Raw genomic sequence first — 21634 nt, forward strand, 5'->3', positions numbered from 1 at the left:
AAGCCCAAGTCTATTCCAAGAGTGTGGGCTGTATTACATTATTATCACAAAAGGTGGATACCCTTAGTAATGCCTCCTGGCAGTCCAGAATGAGTACCCGAGTAAGATTATCGCCGTTCTGGAGAGCAGACTTCCTAAATCCTTCTTTTGTCTGTAAGTTTTAAATTTTATTTGCCTCCCATCTCAGGAGACAATGTATGTGGTCTGAATCTCACCTCACACAACTGAACTACGAAATTGTTAGTACCTTTTCTCATCCTGGAACATATGAAGATTTTATTTCTGTGTTTTAAATACTATTGTACAGAATAAAAGAAGTTATAGTTCAAGGAAACCTCAGACTACACTCTGTAGAAACTAACCTGAGGTTTGAGGATCTACCTTGTTTCTGATTTATATAGAATTCGAAACATTTGGTATCACATGTTCTTGATTTCAGTTCTTGATGATTTTTTTAAGCATACAGGTGCTTTTTGTGCCATATTGTTGTATGTGGTGATGCAGTCTTAATGCCTCATTCTTAAACAAAATAGCCTATTGAACCAATACCAAACAAATGTATAAAATTTAATTGCTAAACCAGAAAGGAAGATATGAAATAATTTATTGTCTATGATCCTTATTAGCCAAGTTAATTGGTCTGAATTCTACTGTGATTTATAACAGTTTGGCCCATTTCCTGTAGAGTTACTTCATGTTTATGACAATAGAACTGAAATCATATCTCTGTTTAGAGATTTTAAAGGAAGTTTTACCCACAATAGAACTACAGGGGTAGGTTATGTATGCAGCCGTGTTTTTAGAAAATTTTCTTTATTTGAAAATCTTTGAAATATCTTTAGTCTGTATATCTACAGAACTTATTAATAGGTGGAAATATAGTGTTGAACACATGCTTCCAGCAAAATAAAAAGTGTGAAGAATTTACAGTTTTTAATATTTGCCCCTAGCAAATACACATTATCATTGTATGTGAGTTCACCTTTGTTGATGTCTGAGAGTACACACAAGAGAGATCAATTTCAGATGACTTATTGGGTAGGGAGAAGCTTCAATGGCAGTTTATGCTTCATTAGATACCATAGACTCTCTGTGGAAGCAACTCCTATATGGAATGAATTTTCTAGTATCTGTTTTAAGCTACCTTACCTTCTTTGGATTAAATACAGAGAAGGCATGCAGGAGTCCTAGTACACAAGAAACTACTGAATGTGTGAACAGATGATTGTAAACAATCCAGTTTATTAAGTTTAATAACTTACTGTTGCCCTGGGAAGAAACATACACGTGTTACCACAGGTCAGCCTATAAGTAGTACCTTGCTGTCAGTAAGTCTGTTGTTTGTCTTTCTCTGTCCAAAACCAACTTCCTCATTGCAGAACTTTGGCCTTCCCTGGAACTGGATAGACTAGCCTGAATTTGAAGCACTTCCAAACCTGTGTGATGAAATTTTTACTTAAGTAATAATAACAAAAAAGAAAAAGAATTAAAAAAAAAATCTTCAAATTAGTTATATTGTAAATGTAACCGTAGAGAAGAGTTATGTCTGGGACTTCCATGTCAGCAGAGAAGTACACGGTAGTAACTAGAGCTCTGATAGGTATAACTACACCAGTTTAAAATTCACTACCACAGGTTATACTGGCAATAGCAATAAGGCAGATCTCAGTGGAGCATAGTCAGTGGTGTGGTTACCAAGCAGCTCAGGAAGGCAGCTTTAAAGCTGGCAGGTATATGAAACCGTCAGTGCTTCAGTGCTAATGTACCTTTACTGTCCCTGCGAGACAGGGCATGATGTGCTGATGGTGGGTGTATACCAGTTTACTGTATTTGATTTCCAGTTGGTTCAGCATTGTTGGCTTGTTTGCAAGGTATTCAAAGCACCTCCTTCAAATATATCAGTGACCTGGCACTTGATTATTTTGAGTGTGGGTGTGCCCTGGAGGTTTCAGTCTGCCCATTGGTATACATTTGATTCTGGGCAAGGGAAGGCATGCTTTCCAGTCTTTACTGGGAAGTGATCTGTATCATTCCCACTCATTTGCACGTGTCTCCAGCTTAACAGTACTTACTAGCTGTCCTCTGAATGTTGTGACTTAAGCCTGGATAGTCCCTCTAGTTGCCTGCCATGAAAACCTTGACAGTCTGTGCTCTGACCTACACTCTTGAGGTTCTTTGTTCTTAGCTGTTGTTCTTTAAAGAAGAAACCCAAAATGGTATCAGTTCAAATGTAAGTTGCTTGTACACTATCTTATATATTACCACTCTACTGATATTGTTCTTACTTCTGCTGATATAGTGGGGATAATTTTAATTTCATAGCCTATACTTTATATATCAGTTTGACTTTACCTAGTAGTCAAAATAGGTTAACAGATGATGTAGGTGCCGTACTGACACTTCCCTGACCAACATATTTGTACATTGAAGTACTTCCCAGGAGGCAGGCTGCAAAGCAATTAAGTTTCATACTAGGGTGTCTGCATCCAAACTGGAACATCAAAATTTTCATTTTAATTATTATGTTCATGACTGAGATGGTAGAGCATGGTCATGTAGCAAAAGGTATCATAATTATTGAACATTATAAAATTTCAATGCAGAAGTCTTTATAATTGCAGATACATCTATCTAAACTCTGACAACACCTGCAATTGATTTCTGCAATGCTATTTTTTTAAGTGCAGAAAGCTTGGTCATATTGTGAATCAGTTTGCTGCAGCTAAATTACATAGAAGTAATAATTTTCTGTTTCAAAGTTGTGTGAGAGACATTGCTTCTGTGGTTTCATTTTTGAAAGATATTAACTGAGAGGTAATTTCTTGTCATATCTGCTCTGTTTTTGTCTGAGCATTATGCTTTTTCATAACGGAAAAACATATCTGTAATATGTGTTAATTTTTATGCCAGAGTATACAGTTCTGCTTGGGTTTTCTTTCAATTTCTGTTGTAGCAGTGTATTGTAGCCATGTCTCTGAAAACGTATATCCATTTCATAAATTAATTGTGTCCATGTGATGTTTCAAAGTCCCAGCTTTTCTTTACTTTATGAAGAATTTTGTTCAAATCCTCATCATTTATAAACTTGGTAAATGTCTTCTTCTCCCATTTGGCTTTAATGCCATCCACCTTGTTCCCTTGCCATTCCAAATGTAGCTGTTGAAGTCACCTTCAAAGGTGTAGCCTAAGCGCTTGCTATCCTTCCTCTGGTATCAAATGCAAGTTACTGTTTTATTGAGGTTTGTTGAGACTCCATTCTGGATGATCATGGATCCCACACACATGAAATCCAATTGTTTTCATTATTCAGTGGATAGACCCTATAGGTAAATTTATATTTTTGCTCCAAGAATTTCAGATTGTAGACCCCTATTAATCATCCAGTGTAATCTTTTTGTAAAAAGTATCCAACAACTAGTTGCTAATTCTTTTTGTGACATAAATTGGAAGAAATATTAGATTGGTTGTATATTTTGAAATCCCTCCTCAAATATATTTCACCTAGATTAAAATGAAACCTCTGAGTAAACACGCAAGCAAATTTTCCTGGAGTGGTACAAAAGAGAATTGTATTAAATGTTTGTGAGACAGAGCCTGAGTGGATAGTTCATGATCTTAGTTGTACTCTGCAGACCTTATCTCTCATTCTTTCTCTTTTCCCACATTAGTAATGGAAAATAGTCAAGATCATTGCTTCTTATGAGCCTGTGGTAAATGTGATGGAAAATAATTTCTTTCTGAGTGCTCAGTGAGGTTTTTAGGAAGAAAATATTGATCTCTCCTCTTAAGCTGGGATTTAACTCACCTAACTTCAGATTTCTTACAGATAGATGTCTAGCTGTAAGTTATTTGTTGTAGATTTCCCATATGGTGAAATAGATGATTTATGTGATCTATTTTGTCTTCTACATTGATTATGAAGGGAGCCCAGGATGCATAGATTTAGATGTCTTAACTTTCAGATACCTAAACTAGGAACAGAATAATCCTCTTTAATGAAGACATTTCAAGGTTCTGGGTCACCCTAGGAGAGCAGAAGCAGCATAGATCATGTGCTGTTAATGACAGTCTCAACGGAAAATAAAAAGGTGAGGCCAAAGTGAATGTGGACACTGAACTCTACTCTGCTTTAGTGGACATTTCACGCCAAACCTATTGGTGAAGTGATGCTGGACTCTTGCTTTTCAAACTCTGCCACTTGTGGGTATAAGTCAGAAACTTTACTGGCAGTAATTTTGTCCTAACCATTTCATTTGGCCATTATGGAGGGATAAGGGGGAAGCCTTAGAAATGCTCTGTATTCAATGGCTTGAGGTTCCAAGGGATAACTGAAAATGATGGTCTATCAATCACTTCTTTTTGGTCAAAACCTTCCTGGGAGGCTGTTGTGGTTTAACCCCAGCTGGCAACTAAGTCCCACACAGACACTCACTCACTCCCCTCCCTGTGGGATGGGGTAGAGAATCAGAATAGTAAAAGTGAGAAAACTCGTAGGTTGAGATAAAGACAGTTTAATAGGTAAAGCAAAAGCTGCATGCACAGGCAAAGTAAAACAAACCACTTCCCATTGGCAGGCTGGTGTTCAGATATCTCCAAGAAATCAGGGCTTCATCATGCATAACTGTTACTTGGGAAGACAAATGCCATAACTCTGAACATCCCCCACTTCCTTCTTCTTCCCCCAGCTTTAGCATGATGTCATACGGTATGGAACATCCCTTTGGTCAGCTGGGGTCAGCTGTTCCAGCTGTGTCCTCTCCCAACTTCTTGTGCACCCCCATCCTACTCACTGGCAGGGCAGTATGAATCACAAAAGGCCTTAACACTGTGTAAGCACTGCTCAGCAATAACTAAACCATCCCTGAATTATAAACACTGATTCCAGCACAAATCCAAAACACAGCCCTGTCCTAGCTACTGTGAAGAAAGTTAACTCTACCCCAGCCAAAACCAGCACAAAATCCCAGATGTAGGAGATGGGATCACAGTGCAAAGTGAGAGACCTGTCCTCATGGGAGTCCTCTGGTGGGCAGATCTACTGTATCATCCAAGCTGCAGAAAGCAAAGTAGAAGAGGTCTGATGGTCACATCCTTCTTTGTTAAGTGTTGCCCTGATGAATTCTGGAAGAAAAAGGTAATCACATTTTTTCAAAGAAATTCCATATGAACTCTGCAGACTATAGTAACTAGATGTGTGATAATGACCTGGTGTCCATATTTCATAATTTAGTTATACATTTAAACTGTTATGTTAGAGCTACTTTTTTGCCATGATTAAAGAATCTTTGTTTCACTGAGCCCAGTATTAATGTACTCCAGATTCTGTTTCTTTAGAAGAGTAACAGATGTTCACAGTTTGGTGCAATTTTCAGATGAGCAATGCTGTTTATAATAAATTTTCCTGAGACCACCCAATTCATTTCACTTGCAACTTGAACTATGTCCAAGTGTTGATCTCAGGAGATGTAAGAGAGATGTAATAATTCTGTGCCCCACCCAGTTCAAAAGACATGACTTAGTATAGATGGAATTTAAATATCTATACTTCCAATCAGCATATAAAGTCAAAGTTGTATCTTGCATGCCGTGAAGAATGGAGGTGGAAATAGCCACATTCTTGCTTTCATCCATCAAGTGTTCATAGGGTCTGAAGACGTATATTGACAAGGTCTGAATGCAATAAAATTATAAGCCAAAGATGAACAGGTGAAAAAGCACAACGCAGCAAGTAGAAACAAAGAAATTGGTATTTATCCTGGAAAATTCAGATTTATTAAACATAGAAAAAATCTGAAATGCAGTATTAAATATAGCTTGTGATGAGGTATAGGGATGCGACACTGCATCATTCTTGTTAGAAACAGATGCAATAAATTTTGTGCTGCATTAATCAAAACAGTGTGATTTTGATATGTCTCTATCTGGGGCAATATGTTTAGCATCAAGCATTGAACAGCAAAAATTGTGTTGATAGAGTTTAGGGATGTTAGAAAGGAAGTATTGAAGAAATTTGGGTGACAGAAAGTGAACCTTTAATCCATGTCTATGCATTTATAAGAAGTCCTAGCAACTTGATCGTGTCAGTTTTGTCAAGGTATGGAACAATTCCCGAAGGAAAAATGAAGCTCTGAATGACTTGAGACCATAAAAATTAAACAAACAGTTCTGAATTGACAGTAATTAGTACTGAATGAAACAGATTTTTTCTTTCCTGACATTTATTGTACTTTATACTTAACATTTAGTGCAGTGTTATTTTGAGATTATAAACCGAGAACTCAGAAAAAAGCATTGAGAGGTTCCTATGGCAACCAGTGTGCACATTATCTATATGAGCATTATGATTACAGTAATGTGATATTGTGGTATTGAGTCTTGGTGTTTGGCAGGGTATGTATTTTGCAATATGAGTTAATAGATGAATGTGGAGTTCATTATAAATGGCATTGAAATCAATGATCTGATTTTTTTTTTGCAAGAGAATTGCTCTACTGTGTAATGCAATAATTTCTTTAAATTTCTTGAAAACACCTTGGCTGGAGGGTTCTGAGCTGCATTTTTCTTATGTGTTTTTTAGGCACAGTGAATACTCAGCCCTGTCCTCTAACAGCAGTCATTCTCCAGTCAGAACATGAGGATTTTCATAATTGTGTGCAGTTGTGTCACAACAGCCAATGTATGAATACGCACATTCACAGGATGCTCTGATCCCTTAGCTCTCAATGGCTTTTGTGTTTGCTTAACTGCCTGCCAGCAATGAAGATGCTATTTCAGCGTCTTCCTTTCAGCTGGAGCCAGAAATACAGAATGCAAAGGAAACAGTGCTGCTGTGAAGACTGCTGATTTTTTTTTTAGTTAAAAATTAATTAATTAATTAATCATTGCACCTCGCTGTTATCTTTTTTTCCCCCTCTCTTTTTTAACTAGCAGCTAAGGGCAAACTGCCTCTTCAGTAATTCTTGTGTGCTGGTTGTTAATGAAATTTCAGACTTTCTCGTTTGGAAATGAAAAAATATTTTGTCAGTGCCTTGGTTACACATGCCATGGTAGATATTAGAAACTATCTGCTTTTTATAGTCTTATAATAGTCTTGAACTGAAGAGTGACCTGTCTTGCTCAACAACAAAATTCTTATGCTTTTAAGCCTGAACGTAAAATTTTCTCTATTTCCACTTTTTATTTAGTTTTAAAATAATCTTCTGAGGAAGTCAGTTGCTTGCTTTGTTTTTAAGTTTTTCTTTCTGTTTTTCTTTACAAAAATAAGAGAAATGTTGAAACTTACATTAAAAAACATATGGGATGTAACCTTCATTCCTGCTCTAGCTCTGTTTCCCAGGAAACGAATCAGAGCAGCATGAAAAGGATCTAAAGCTCCTCAATCCGGTGCAGAAAAAGTGAAGGCAGGTCTAAAAACTGTCTTTTAAGGCAATGACTGCTAAGGACCTCTTAGAAAGCTGTGGTGCGAGAGCTTTTTGAGAATGGAGTCTGAGTAAAAGGGGAGCCTTTTGGTGGGTCTGCAGTATGCAGACCTGGAGAAATTGTCATCTAGGTGATTCTGCAGCCTTTACTTACAGTTACTCAGGAAAGCTGTATTAATTTAGACAATCCATTGCCATGGGGACCACAAATAGTTCCTGGGGTTGTCAGATTGCTTGTGATCAAGTGGCTGCAAAGGTGTCTTCGAAGTCCCTGGACTTCTGCCACCTGGGCTGTGGGCGTGGGCAGATGCACTTCCCATCTGCACAGTCGTGCAGCTGTAACCGTGCTGCATGGCAGGCGCATCCCTGCTGCCTCTGCTGGTGCTGCTTTGTCGGGGGAAGAAGAGCTATAAACCCCCTAGCCCAGTATATCCTCACCTACCTCATAAGTCCTACTGTGCCATTCGTGGAGAAACATTTTACTTCAGAGCAATGCATTTATGAAATAAAAGCAAAGTATTCAAGTATTGCATTTTTTGTCAGTTGTTTGTAATGATAAAGCTTCCAGATGTTACTAGTAAATTACAGTGTCACATTATGGTACTGCAGCTGTTACTGAAAACGGACTAACGCAGTCTTCCTATGGATAGGGGGATTAGATTAGCACATGCAATTTGGCAAAACCCCCACATTAACTATAGTTAATTTTGCTCTTGCTTTCTCTGGAAAGTTCATACAGCCTGGCCATGACTGTGTATTTTTTAATTTGCTACCTTCTTTACAGCGTCTTTTGTCTCCCCTTAAAAGTTTATCTCCCTTATGTGATTTTAACTTTGTGTGCTGCTGCTGATGACTTTGAACTAGAGATGGTTGAGAATTTTTCATCAGAACAAATTTCAACTAGAAATGTCTGTAAGACAAATTTGTCAAAAATGTTTTACTGATTTTTTTTAAAAAAATGCCTTTTCTAATAGGAAAATCAAAGCATACTTTTCTGTTGCGTTTGGTTTGACCTGGTTTTCAGGATTTTATTTTATGAAATTGGACTCAAGGATTTTATCTTTGAGTTAGCTGAAAAAGCAAAACCAGACCTCTTGAAACTGTATGGCACACTGAAACTATTCTTGACAACAAGTGATAATTTTTGCAAAACTTTTTTCCCCTGGAAATAAATACTGAGTGAATTTCTTCAAAAATAGCAGTGTTCTCTGTGTGAGTGACAGATGTAAGCACATTTTGCCTGTGTTTCTAAAGATTGCTCCAAAAAAAGAACGTGCTTACAGGTGTCTGGTCAAGTTTTGAGATGCTCCTGTCCTCCCATTGTGAAAGGGACAAATACATTACTCAACATGTATCATATTAAGAAATAGCAAGCAAGGGAACATTATTTTAAAAAGAAAGATGCAAGTTTTTCTAGTTCAGTAAAGCCTGGAGCTTAATGTTAGCTTTAATACAATCAGGAGATGGTAGAGGCCATAGGAACAAGTGAGAGTGTGGTTTTGTCATACACCAATACTAATAAGCATTAGAAATACTGGTAATCAATACTGTGAAAGATCAAAAAAAAAGTTAACATGTTTATGCTTTTATTTTATACAGTTATATCCAATTTCAAAGTTTGATCTTTCTTCTTTCAGAATGATCAGTCTATGCAAGATATGCAGATAATGGGAGGAGATGATCTTTCAAAGCTGACTGGGAAGGTTTGTTAATTTTAAATTTAAGAAAGAAAATACATTTGCTAAAAGCACTTGAGAAAAGCTGTGTAATTTTTCACATGGACTGCCAGATACTGATACTGGAATCGAAGAAATGTATTCATCTGTTAAATTGCTGTAATGACATTGCTTTCAGATTGCAGATACCTAAAAATGTCAGAATGTAGTCCCTCCATCATAGTGTAGGGATTTCTCAATAGGTATACACATAACATCAGTGAGATTGTGGGCAAAATCCTTGCTGGAATGCTTCCCCTGAACTTGTTTATGTCTTGGAGCCTTGTATTTTCTGCCTTCGATGAGTGCATGCAAACAAACTGCACATTGAGTATCCCTATTGAATTCAGCATATGAAGAGTTGAATACGATTTTGCCTACTGGACAAAGTTCAGTTGTGGAACCTTTCACTCAGATGATCAAATGGGATTTTTTTTTATTTCAACATCAGGCTGGCTGCATGACTGAATTTGCTTTGCATTATGCTTGAACATTATAGTAATGAAAGAGAATGGTTTGAGTCAGTGAAAAGGCTATTTTAATCCAACCGGGGTAATACAAAGCAGTACTTTGAAGAGGAAGGAAGGCTGATTTCATTAGGCAAATGGTCTATGTGGAAAATTATCAGAAATGGCTTCTTTACTTATGCATTGAGGCAACATAATACTTGATATTTGTACTGCATGTGCAGTTACTCTTTTATTAGCTGGCAGTAAATAATATCAGTTCCTTCAAACCACTCAAATGTAGCACTAGCAAACTTATTTGTTGTACTATAGTACACAAGAAAAAGAAGAGAAAACCTTAACTTTAAATTTTTCATTAATATTAAATAGGTTTTGATGCAGCTAGAACTTCAATGAAGAAAATACTGTTATTTTAGTGATATGGATGTCCTCAATTTGCACTTCTAAATACTCCTGCTGGGCGTTTGTTTCTAAATGATCACTAAAGCATTTGATCATGTTCTTGAGAAATATTAATTAATTTGCTACTTTCTAATATTCAAACACTGGAGCTACCTGTTTTTCTATGATGATTTTGCATATGTTTCTCTACCTTACAGGTAGTCCAAATGCTTTCTAAGCTTCCAGGTCCAGGTCCCTTTCCCATCTTCCAATCAAAAATTTTCCCAGTGAATGATTGCAGTTATTAATATCTTTTCCAGACATAATCTTTCTAGTATTGTTTGAATTGACTGGGGCAAAACATTATTTTTTTTTGCAGGACTTTTGTGTATTTGTGTATGCCCACACATGTATGAGATAGAAGGAAAATTTCACCCCAAGTAGTTCTGTGTTTTCCACAGTTTCTATGTTATAGTGAAAATCCCAGTGACCTTTTTCTCATGGCATGGCCCTCCTGTTCCCAGGTATGGAGCAGACATAAAATTTGGCTGTTGGGAAGCTAGGAGATACTTGGGGAGAAGACTGAACAGCAATATAGTTTCAGATTGCTGTGTAAGAAGGCTGGGATCCTGGGAAGGCGTGAAGAGGCTGGTTTGGGAATGAAGATGGTTTCCGATCAGGAAGGGAGCCCAGTGCTGGAAGCTGGGTGTGGAGAGGCTGAAGCATAGCAGGAGGCGGGGGCTGGGACTGCCAGGGGAGCAGACTTGATGAAAGGGCATATTTGGCGGTTGTTTGCATGTGTGATTGTCTGTGACACAGCCTTTGTATGAATAATTAAATAGCATTTTCACTGTAACACCCAAGAATGGGGTTTCCTTAAGACTTATTTTACTTATTGAAAAGCTGGGACACAGAGCTTGAGCTCAGATGTTCCTACTTGCGCGTCTAAAGTTGGATATGTGAAGGAGTGGCCTTATGTCCACAGATGCCAACTCCTCCATCTGTTGTTGACTTAAGCAATTAGTGCGAGTATTCAGCACATTTTACTAATCAGCCATTTGCAGACTGATTCAGAACCTCCTACAGTCAATGTAAATCTTTCCCTGAAGTGTTTTTTAGTACCTTAGTTTAGCTGCTGGCTTTTAAAACTGCTGGCTTTAGTAACCATTCTAAGTCACTGAGTGAATTAGTGGAAGACTTACTGACAAAATTCAGCTTCCCTGCTTTTAAGTGAGCTGGGTGCTTCTTTTGCCTGCTTGGAGTACTTACTAAGAAAAGATTGTAATTGTATTGAAAAATTAATATGCCAGGTTAAGTCCCATTAACTTAATGATCATGGAAGATGTTTTCAAAAGTGGTTTGGAATGTAAGTTCCATTAAGTTTCTGCAAAGTTTAAAAGCATGAATACTGTAAACAGTTTTGATACCTACAGACAAAAGATTCTGAAATTTTGATCTTGAAGTGCTGCTTTTCATTAAGTAATGATACCTGGAACCTCAGCTAGCCTATAATCTTAGTGAACAACTAAATTATTTCCATGCGTTATTATTGGAAAAAAAGATTACTGAGTATATTCATGAACATGATGTTCTATAACAAAGTTTTTTTCAGAGAAAGCTTAAAGCAAAAAATTTTAAAAGCTAATTAAAAAGAGGCTGTTAAGGATAATAGCTCTTCAGAACGAAGAATATCTCCTATGTGCTTCTCTACAATATGCTTTTGTTTATAAAAATATCATAAGCCTGCAGAAAATGTATAATGACCTAAACCATGAAAAATATTCTGAGAGAGAGGAAAGTTAGCATACAGACCCAAACTGTTACCTGAAGAAGATCATCCCAAATTTGAAATTCTTCTTCTGTGAAGAACAGGTCACAGAGGCAAGAATGAAGATTTCCATGGCACGAATCATTAATAAAGGTACTTGAAGAACGAGTCCTGATATAGCTTAAGACTCTAATGCTTTGTAACCATTTCTATGCAGAAAAAATAAATTTTTAAAACCTCTCCTTTAATAATGTAAGTAGCAAACATAAAATTTCTCAGTAGCTGATTTCATAGTTAAGTAGCTGCTTAGTTTTCAATTACTTTAAAGCTGAAATGCTCCTTTGGGTAAAAATTATCATTAATGTTTGTAAAGAGAAATAAATTTTGAAAACAGGGAGATAATTAATAACTGTCCAAAAAACTAGATGCACTGTTTCAAAGCAAAATGGCTATGAAAATTTATGTAGATGTGGAGAAAGAACAAATTATATAACCCTGTTTATTATTAATATTGCAATCATACTGTAAAAATTCATAACATATTTTAAAGTATTTGTGACATTTAAACTTAATTTTAAAACATCTAGGAACTTTAGTAGATTCAGCTGTACCAGAGTTGTGAGTTATCACTGCCATTTACCTCTTATATCTGTATGTATATATTTTGTCCCGAGAGTTTTGGAGCTGGTTATGTGGTCCAAAGTCTCTACTGACAGGAATTATTCTGTGTATCATTCCATATGTAGTATGTCCTGTAACTTTTCAAACAAGCTCCTATACCACTTTGACTTGTCTCCTTGCAAATGAGACAAGTTAGACAAAATCATAAACGGAAGAGTTTATATCATTTTGCAATTAAATACTTATTACAATTGTATAATGTATTTGATGTCAAAAATAGATCTACATATTTTTGTCATCACTACTGCATAACACAGAATGTGAAAAAAATTAATCATTCTTATATGTTAGGTTAATAAGAACTTCTAGTGAAAACAAAGTAGTTATGTAGTTAGCATGACACAATTACGGAGTCAGTGAATTTCTGATATTCCATCTGTCTGTAATATGGATCAGTGCTTATGTTCTTTATGAAGGACTGTTCCCCTTGTTCATACTGAGTAGATCTTGTTGACAGCCAGTGGTTTTGGTATTTTCAGAGAAGTGTAGAAGGTAATAAATAACAATCAAGAAAAAAAGTGAATGTCTTGTATTCTCTCTGTACTTCATTGCATTAGTTTGAGCACTCCATCACTACTCTGATGTTCTCCTAAAATGACTGATCAGCTCATATCAAAAAGAGGTTTCACTCCGAGGAAGATATTCACTATGCAGCACTTCTCACTTCCTTCTGGCAGGATTTGTGCTATAAAATCTCCAGACTTCCTTTATATGTCTCACCTAAATCAATTCATGCACTATCTACCATTTTCTTCCTCCACTTGTCATATGAGAAGATGTTCCCAGAACATAATGAAATCTCACTTTCTTATGCCTCTCATTTATTCTTTTATTTTACTGAACCATTTTCTCTGCATGTCATAGGTTCTAACAACAGTTCTGAAAGCTGTTTTCCTAGCATTCTCCTAAACATGTTAGCATTTCAGTATATAATAAACCATACATGTGGCAGCTGTGTAACACATTTTATTCTCTAGATTTAAAATATATATTATCCTCACTATTCCAAGTTTGTTTCTCAGAATTCTGTTGGTTCTTTACTTATTATTTTTTTCTCCTTCAGTATTCACTGCCTTGACTAAAGTTGTGCTTTCTCTCACTGTATGCATTCCTTTCTGGATTAATGCCCATAAATTTGTAGAAAAAATAGTGGCTTTCTCCTTAGAACATTATGTACATTAGGATTATTTATATGGCAGTAAAAGTATACAAAATCCACTATACACTTCTGCAACAGTCACATCCCCCACTCATATCTACATTTTACTGTATTCCTATTAGACGTGCAGCCTTACCTTTTTCATCTTTCCGCAGGTTGACTTTATGTGTCTTGAAGCATTCTGTATCTTCAATACCTCTACTTAACTGCCATCTTTAGTCACTCCTGTTCTGCATTTTTTCTTAATTATATTTTATGGTGCCTACACTTCTGACAGTTGCCGTCCTTAACTGCTTTTTCCACAGCAAAAGACACTCTTTTTTTCTTCCCCAAAGTCAATCACCTTTCTTTGCACTTCCTTCTTAGGTAATCTCTTCTACTGTTCATCATTTTGTTGTTGTTGTTATTGTTGTTCTGAAGGAAGGAAAGTATAAAGAAAACTTCCCAGCCTTCCTATCCCATTTTTCACATGGGCTCTGCTCACTCATTGTCTGTCTGTTTCTACATCATACATATTCATAGTTCTGTTGATTTCGTCTGTGTCCAGAAAATCCTTTTCAAATTCCAGATGATCGAAACATTACACCTTTTCCTTCAAGTAAGAGAATGGAGACAGTGATCCATTCCTGCTTTACGTTTAGATTGATTATGGTAATTTGCTCTACTGCTTATGCACAACAGAAGCATGCTGTAAAGATGGCTGCGAGCAGAACATGTGCTTGTACAGCGTTCAGCACAATGCTCTCTAAGAACAAAACATCAGTGAGAGCATATCATCCTGCCCTCCATTATGTCCCTCATTCTGTTAACTCTTGGAGATACTGAACTAGTTTTACAGACTTTAAGTAGCTGGAGTCTGTATACATAGACTCTTAATGCACTAACCAACTTGTTCCCATCACTATCTGACACTGACTAAATTGAGTTTCTGAAAGAAAAAAAAGTTTTGATGTATATGTCCTTTCAGGAATCAGCCCAGCAGAAAAGATTAAATTTGGACACCCATGACCTTTTCTAGAACCCTGTAGAAAGCTCCTACTTAGACGTCTAATTTCTCAAAAGCTTTTCATACTACTTTCTAACATTTTGATGATGTTTTAGTATATGTGGATTTCATTCCTGTGCATACTGTAAAATTATTTCACTTCCAATAGCAGTCCTTGTAGCTTCCTTTGCATCTCTTTGCTGAAACTTGATGCATTATTGTTTAACCTTTCGTTTGGTGATGATTCTGCAGCGCTATGGCACTGCTTCTTCAAGCTTTACTTAAGTTGTCATAAAATGTTTTGTTTAATCGCTGGTACCTGAGGTTTGGCAAATACAGTGCTAAGAAAGCAAGTACTGCAGGTGTGGTGACTAAGCTGATAATCCATTAAGAATTGTTTGAAGAATCACATTATCAATTTATGTATTTCTGATTATATGGAGTACACATGAAAATAAGGTGTCTTTAGAAATAATCTAACTGAAAATCCAAACCTCTGAATGGAAATTGAACTAAAGGGAATGAAAATGCACTGTTTGGTAGCCTTCCACCTCCCCCCCCCAAAAAAAAGAAATAGAGACAGATAAAAAGGAACTGGTTGTGTTTTTTTAGTCTTTTTTATTGTTTACAAATATGCCTTCATCTGTGGAACTGGACATATAAAAGAGCTTACTTTTTCCAGCAGCTGTGTATTCATGCATACTTTATAAGCTGGTATAACTAACAATATGTTACGTGTATCCCCAAATAGTTTAAGAATAGTTCTATCCAAGGAGAGAGGAGGGAACTCAGGACACTAATGGGACTCCAAGATAAAAGTATTTTCATCATTCCCAATTTCCATGTATTTTCTCCACTTGTAAGACCACCATTACCACCATACAAAGTAGGATGAAATGTCTGTCTAGGCTTGTATCATTTCTTCAGCAGCAGACAACTGGAATTTTATTAGGGAAAGGATATATGAAAGACAGCAAGAACAGAGACTTCCAAAATCCAGTTTACATCTGGACTATCATTTTGAATACACCCAGTGCTAGAACTGTTACCAATGTCTATGTCATCTCTTTGTAACTGCAATTACACCTCTAGTCCCACAAGACTGTATAGCAAAGATTTTCAAATTTAAGTAGTGTCTGAAAAAGTTCTTTCTTTTAAGCTTGCTACCTGTTTGCCTTCAGTGAGTTTTACAAGACTTAGGTAAATCTGCCTTTTTGAATTGCTTCCTTAAAAATTTCTGCAAATTTTGCCACACTAAGGTTTTTTGTTTTGTTTTGTTTTGTTTTTTCCAGTATGGCTACTTGGCCTGATCACAAACAGAGCTTTGCTTAGAGATTTCTATATTTTAAGGTCCAAAAGCTCCATTGTATTCTTGTCTGAACTTCTGGGTAATTAGATTGAAGGGTCCCAGATGATAATTTCTTCACTGCGCCTACAGTTTCTCTTTTGAGTTACCAACTATGATATTTTGATTTAAAGACTTGATGCAGAAGCCTCCATACTTCAGGCATCTATTGCCAACAGTCAACTGTCATCGCTGCTAAAATGGTGAACCTGATTTTCTCTTCTGAATTTGAATAACTTTTTCCCTTTAATTGTTGCTTTTTTTAATACCTTTGCCTACTAGATTGAGCAGCTTGCCATTTATTAAATTTATCTTGCCACATGGTTGCATATTTGCCTATCATCCGGTCATTATTTAAGCTCCTTTTGGATAAACTAATACAATGGAAGCCTGCTGTAAAGTGCTGGCATACTGTAGGATGTAAATGAGACAAGGCTAGAACATAGAATTAATAACAGGAAATTAATAGTAGGCAACTGATATAGTTGGAAAAAAGAAAATTTCAAGCAATGCAGATCCTTCTCTTGGTCTGAACAGAATTGGCAAACTTCAAGCTAAGAACGTATTGGGAGAAACTCTTAATTTTAATCTAATGTGGTTATCAGTTTGGGAGAAAAAAGTAATTGCCCTACATGATCACCTGCCTTGTGACCAAAGGGGCAGATAAAAATGTTAAGAATTCCTCTGAGCTAAAATAAGAGAGCAAATTATCAGCTGTGGAACACTGATAAATGAGTTGGAGGTCAGCTGCAGTGGAAGATTATAATGTGCCGTAAAGCCAGTATTTTATTGAGTCCATATTTCTAGTTCATACTGCAGTTCTGAATTTTTGTTCCCAGGCTCAGCTTTTGAAGCTATTTTGTGGTCTCTTTGAGGTTGTGGACTGAAAGGTCGAAGTTCTTTTGTGAAAAATGTTCTCCCACTGGGAACTGAGCTGTTAATTAAATAAAAGCTATTACTTCCTGCTACAAACCTTACTTCACTGTAAGGTGTTTTTTCCAGGTCTCAAATCATTATTTTCTCAATCTTAAGTTCTTTTTGTTTTGGTTTGGTTTGGTTTTTTTAAATGGCTTTTATTCTACTGATTTTATGCTGAAACATTTAAGGAGAAAATACCCTCTTCATCTACCTACTGTTTTTCTTGCTGTATATGCAAGGACTGTGTTTGTCCTCTTAGCTGTAGTATTGCATTAAGTATGGTTGCTTATTTGATTACTTAAGTAGAGTTTCTGCTTCCCAGGAAATACTCCCTCTTTCTAAATATGCAACTTAGCATTTTACATTGTTAAAATTTTACATTTTATGTGAATCCCAAGACAGCCTTTTCATCAAACTCTTATTCAGTGCTAATTTCAAAGCACTGCTATTTCAAAGCAATTTTTCCTTTGAAATCAGTCTTCTGAATGGAACATAAAATGAAAATCTAGGAAAAAATTGTTATTGTTTTCCAGGAAGGTGAAAAATAGTTTCCATAGCACTTACTACTGTCAGGCAGGAGGCATACATGATCTCATTACTCTGCTTGGTCTTGTTAATTGACATTGTTCCATTTATTACTGACCTGTAGGAAGGTGAATGATAGAAATGTATTGACTCAGAGCTGGAGTATTTTTCAGTTTATTACCAGTCAGGATTTTTCTTACATGTATTATAATAACCTACTTTCTTGCCATGTATAAGGTCATGTGGTTTTGTAAAGCAGTAAACTACAGATTTTCAATTTTTGCAGATTTCCAGTCCATTATTAAGAATTTTAACAGATACATTGAAATTGATTATAAAAGTGAAAATGTGTCTTTTTAACATGAGACAAATTCACATAGAATGCAGGGATTATAAATTATTTCTTCTTCATTTTACATAGTGCTACTATTGTAAAAAGGTCCTGCTTTTTCCAGATGTCCCAAGACATGCTGCTCTGAAGCATTTCTATTACTATCTAAAAAAGGATATAAGAGCAGAATTTTTTTTGTGTGTGTAGATCCAGTTCACATCACAAATATTATTTCTGCTCAGTGCAAATGTCCATGTGCAGAATCACAAATTGTGTTCACCCTGATCACTCAAAATGGGAATTTTAAACTTCACAGCACCCCTTTGCATTTAAAAACACAGAGTACAATTTTAGGGCCAGTGCTCTTTAATGTTTTTATAAATGATTTGAACACAGGAATTGAATACACATTAAGTAAGTTTGCCAATAACACTAAACCACAAGGAGCTGTGGACTCCCTCGAGGGTGGAGAAGCCTTACAGAGAGGTTTGGATAGGCTAGAGAGCTGGGCAATCACCAACTGCATGAAATTTAACAAGAGCAGTTTCTGGATTCTTCACCAGGAATGGGGTAATCCTGGTTATACGTACAAACTTGGGGACGAGAGGCTGGAGAGCAGTCCTGTGGAAAGAGATCTGGGGGTTTGGGTTGATGGCAAGTTGAATATGAGTCAACAGTCAACCTTCAAAAGGGCCAACTGTGCCCTGGGGTGCATCAAGCCCAGGATAGCTGGCTGGTTGAAGGAGGTGATTGTCCCACTCTACACTGCACTGGTGCATACTGTGTGCAGTTTGGGGCACCTCAATGCAAGAAGGCATCAGACTATTAGAGTGGGTCCAGAGAAGGGCAACCCAGATGGTGAAAGGTCTTGAGGGCAAGACTTACAAGGAGTGGCTGAGGTCAGTTAGTTTGTTCAGCTTGGAGAAGAGCAGGCTGAGGGTGACCTCATCCCAGTCCACAACTTCCTCAAGGTGGGTAGCAGAGGGGGAGGTGCTGATCTCCTCTCTCTGGTGACCAGTGATAGGACACAAGGAAATGGAGTGAAGCTGCATCAGGGGAAGCTCAGATCAGACATTAGGAAAAGGTTCTTCACTGAGAGAGTGGCTGGTCACTCGCACAGGCTCCCCAAGGAAGTGGTCATGGCCCCAAGCCTGTCAGAGTTCAAGGAGTGTCTGGACAATGCTCTTAGTCATATGATTTAGTTCTAGGTAGTCCTGTGAGGAGCAGGGAGTTGGACTCAATGATCCTTATGAATCCCTTCCAACCTGAGATATTCTATGAATCTATATTGCACCAGCCTACTTCCTGCCAGCTACATGGTAGAAACAGCTGTAAACACAGGATGAATCACAGTCATGCATATCTCTCAGATCCCACCCATCCCTCTGATCCATCAGCAATGAAAGCCACGGATTCTCTTGGAACAACTCAATAGAAAGGTGTTTCAGTCTCAGAGAGTTGAGCCATGCCCCTTCTTTATTTGGACTATATAAGAAATCTTTCCAGGACATATTTTTAAAAACTGACTGTTCTCTGTGTCTCACTGTAAGATAATATTAGCACCATTATCAGATTTCTGGACATACTTCACAGATTGCATCGGTGAAGATGGTTGTACTCAGAAATCTAGCCATCTTAAGTCTAGTCAACATGTCCGTAAATATTCCTATTTCCTGTTCTCCAAGCTCCAAAAATAGACAGAAAATATCAAATGCATGCCAGAAGGCTGTGTTACTTTTCATGTGGCTTCATCCTCTGCAGTTGCCTCAGATATATCTGAAAGGACAAAACAGTCTTGATCTATGTGGTACAGGAGCTTCAAACACGTATACTTGAATAAAAGATCTTTTCTTCAGCATCCTTTAGCTTCCTATCATTTGTCCAGCTGTCAGCTACTGCTGTAGCACCACAAGCTGATGAGTTTCACCAGTCTCCTGCCCACCAGCTCACAGGTGGATTTCGTGGTGAAGCTGAATAAGGTCTTTAACCTAGCTGTGACCTTTTGCAAGATATGCTGGATGTAGCCAGCTGTGCATTTAGGGTGATGGTGACTTTACTGGTAATGTACCAATTTGTTGTACCCATTGCATTCTTCTTTTATCTTTTTCTATCCATCTGCTCAAGGATAAGCTAATCTATTTCAACAAGTTTTAGATACACATCACCCCTATCTACTCTTGGATACTGTATATCAAAACATTTCTTGGCAATTCTACTTTGCTATGCCATCCCTTTTCTGGAACCTTTATATCAGTAGCGTGCTTGAACAGGAGAAAGGTAGGGGATAGGCCGCAATACAGTCGGTTTCCCAGCACATCATGTCGTTTTGCCGGAGATGGTTTCTGGTACCAGAGGATGGCAAACCATTTTGAATGCCTTCAGTCATAAGCAAAGTTAAAGTACGATGACTTTAGTCAACAGTGACCCTGCTTAATCAAAACAGGGATTAATGTATCACTCTCAATGATCAGAATGCCTGCTGATTAATATATACATATATTTACATATATATACACATATGTTTTCATATCTAAATATTTTATTGTGGCTTTTCCACTACAAAGTCCTTCCATAGAAGATTTCTCCATAGCACAGAAAATTCTCATCAGTGTTTTGGAAATAATGAGAATGTGCAAAAAACAAAAGAGATCTGTGTTTCCTGACCTAGACAGCTTCCTGATTAAAGGGACTTTCAAAGGCCCAAATGTCCCAGTCCATATCATTTGCACCTGTTGAACTCATTGACTCTGAGGAGAAGAGGGAAGAATAACAGAATGCTGGTCAGACAATTTCAGGGTCCACCAATATCCTTCCTTCTCAAGTCAGTCAATACATATGAGATCATACACTTCAGGTGAAGTCATGCACAGGTGACTATCACTGTTGTGGCCAGACAAACCCTTCAGGCATGTCTGGATCCATGCTAATCTTCTTTCTTTCGTATGAGTCATTTGTGATAAGGAAACGTAGACAAGATTAAATTTCTATTAGACGGATATATAACTGGTTGGAAAGCTGTTCTCAAGAACAGTTAATTATGCTTCACTTTCAGACTGGATGCATTAAAGCATGTTCTCCAGGGACTTTACAATATTTAATTCATGATTTAAAAGATGGAATTAGCATTTAAAGCTAGCAATACTACCTGGAGAAATACTGCAATATAGTATTATGATCTTAAGAAATTATTTTAAGAATTTAGTTCAAAGAATGACATGTAATGACAATAAAGATGAATACTAACTTCTGTGTTTATATAGCAGTCATCTTTTGCATAAACACAAGTGAGGAAGGACTGATTAAGCAACAGTTCTGAACTGAAGATGATAGGTGGATCACAAGTTGCACATGAGACAACACCATATTTTTATAAAAGATGCAACTGTTGCACTGGAATATATAGAAAGGAGGATAATTTGTAAAGCATACAAAGCGGTTCTTCTATTCTTCTTGACACTGGAAAAAGCTTGTCTCTGATTTGGGGCACCATGACTGGAGAAGGATTCTGACGAACCAGACAGTTCCAGAGAACAGAATGATCAGAAAGCTAGAAAATATAACATGAGAAAATATTGAATAAATAAGGGTTGTTTAATCTGAAGAAGAGGAAACTGAGGAATACATCTGTCTTCAAATATAGAAGAAGTTCAGAAGAAAACAAATCTTTGTCTATGTCAACTGCAAAACAAGTTCAGGTCAAATAGCAACAGAAGTTTTCTAACTGTATTTTTGCTCTTAGATAATGAGGCACTGAGACACATTGCCTGGGGAAGTTCTGAAGTCCTCATCATGTTCAAGAACAGGTAAATCAGGTACCTGTGAGAGATAGTTTTAAGTTGACTCTGAGCCAACTGAGTAGTCTTGATGACCTTTCATGATCTCCTCAGCCCCATTTTCTGTTAAAGTGTATGATTTTTTTCTCACAAGTTAATTAGTAAGGT

The 21634-nt window shown here is 37.0% G+C and overlaps 1 protein-coding gene across 2 annotated transcripts in view; it reads left to right on the plus strand.

Moving 5' to 3' along the window:
• Nucleotides 1-21634, plus strand: part of PRTFDC1 (phosphoribosyl transferase domain containing 1) — a 49983-nt gene that overhangs the window by 18928 nt on the left and 9421 nt on the right. For both annotated transcript variants that reach the window (XM_074900139.1, XM_074900138.1), the window contains exon 4: nt 9056-9121. In XM_074900139.1, coding sequence (XP_074756240.1) covers nt 9056-9121 — 66 coding nt within the window. The remainder of the gene's footprint in view (nt 1-9055; nt 9122-21634) is intronic.

Source organism: Athene noctua, chromosome 2 (assembly GCF_965140245.1).
Source record: "Athene noctua chromosome 2, bAthNoc1.hap1.1, whole genome shotgun sequence".
In the NCBI taxonomy this organism is placed as follows: Eukaryota; Metazoa; Chordata; class Aves; order Strigiformes; family Strigidae; genus Athene; species Athene noctua.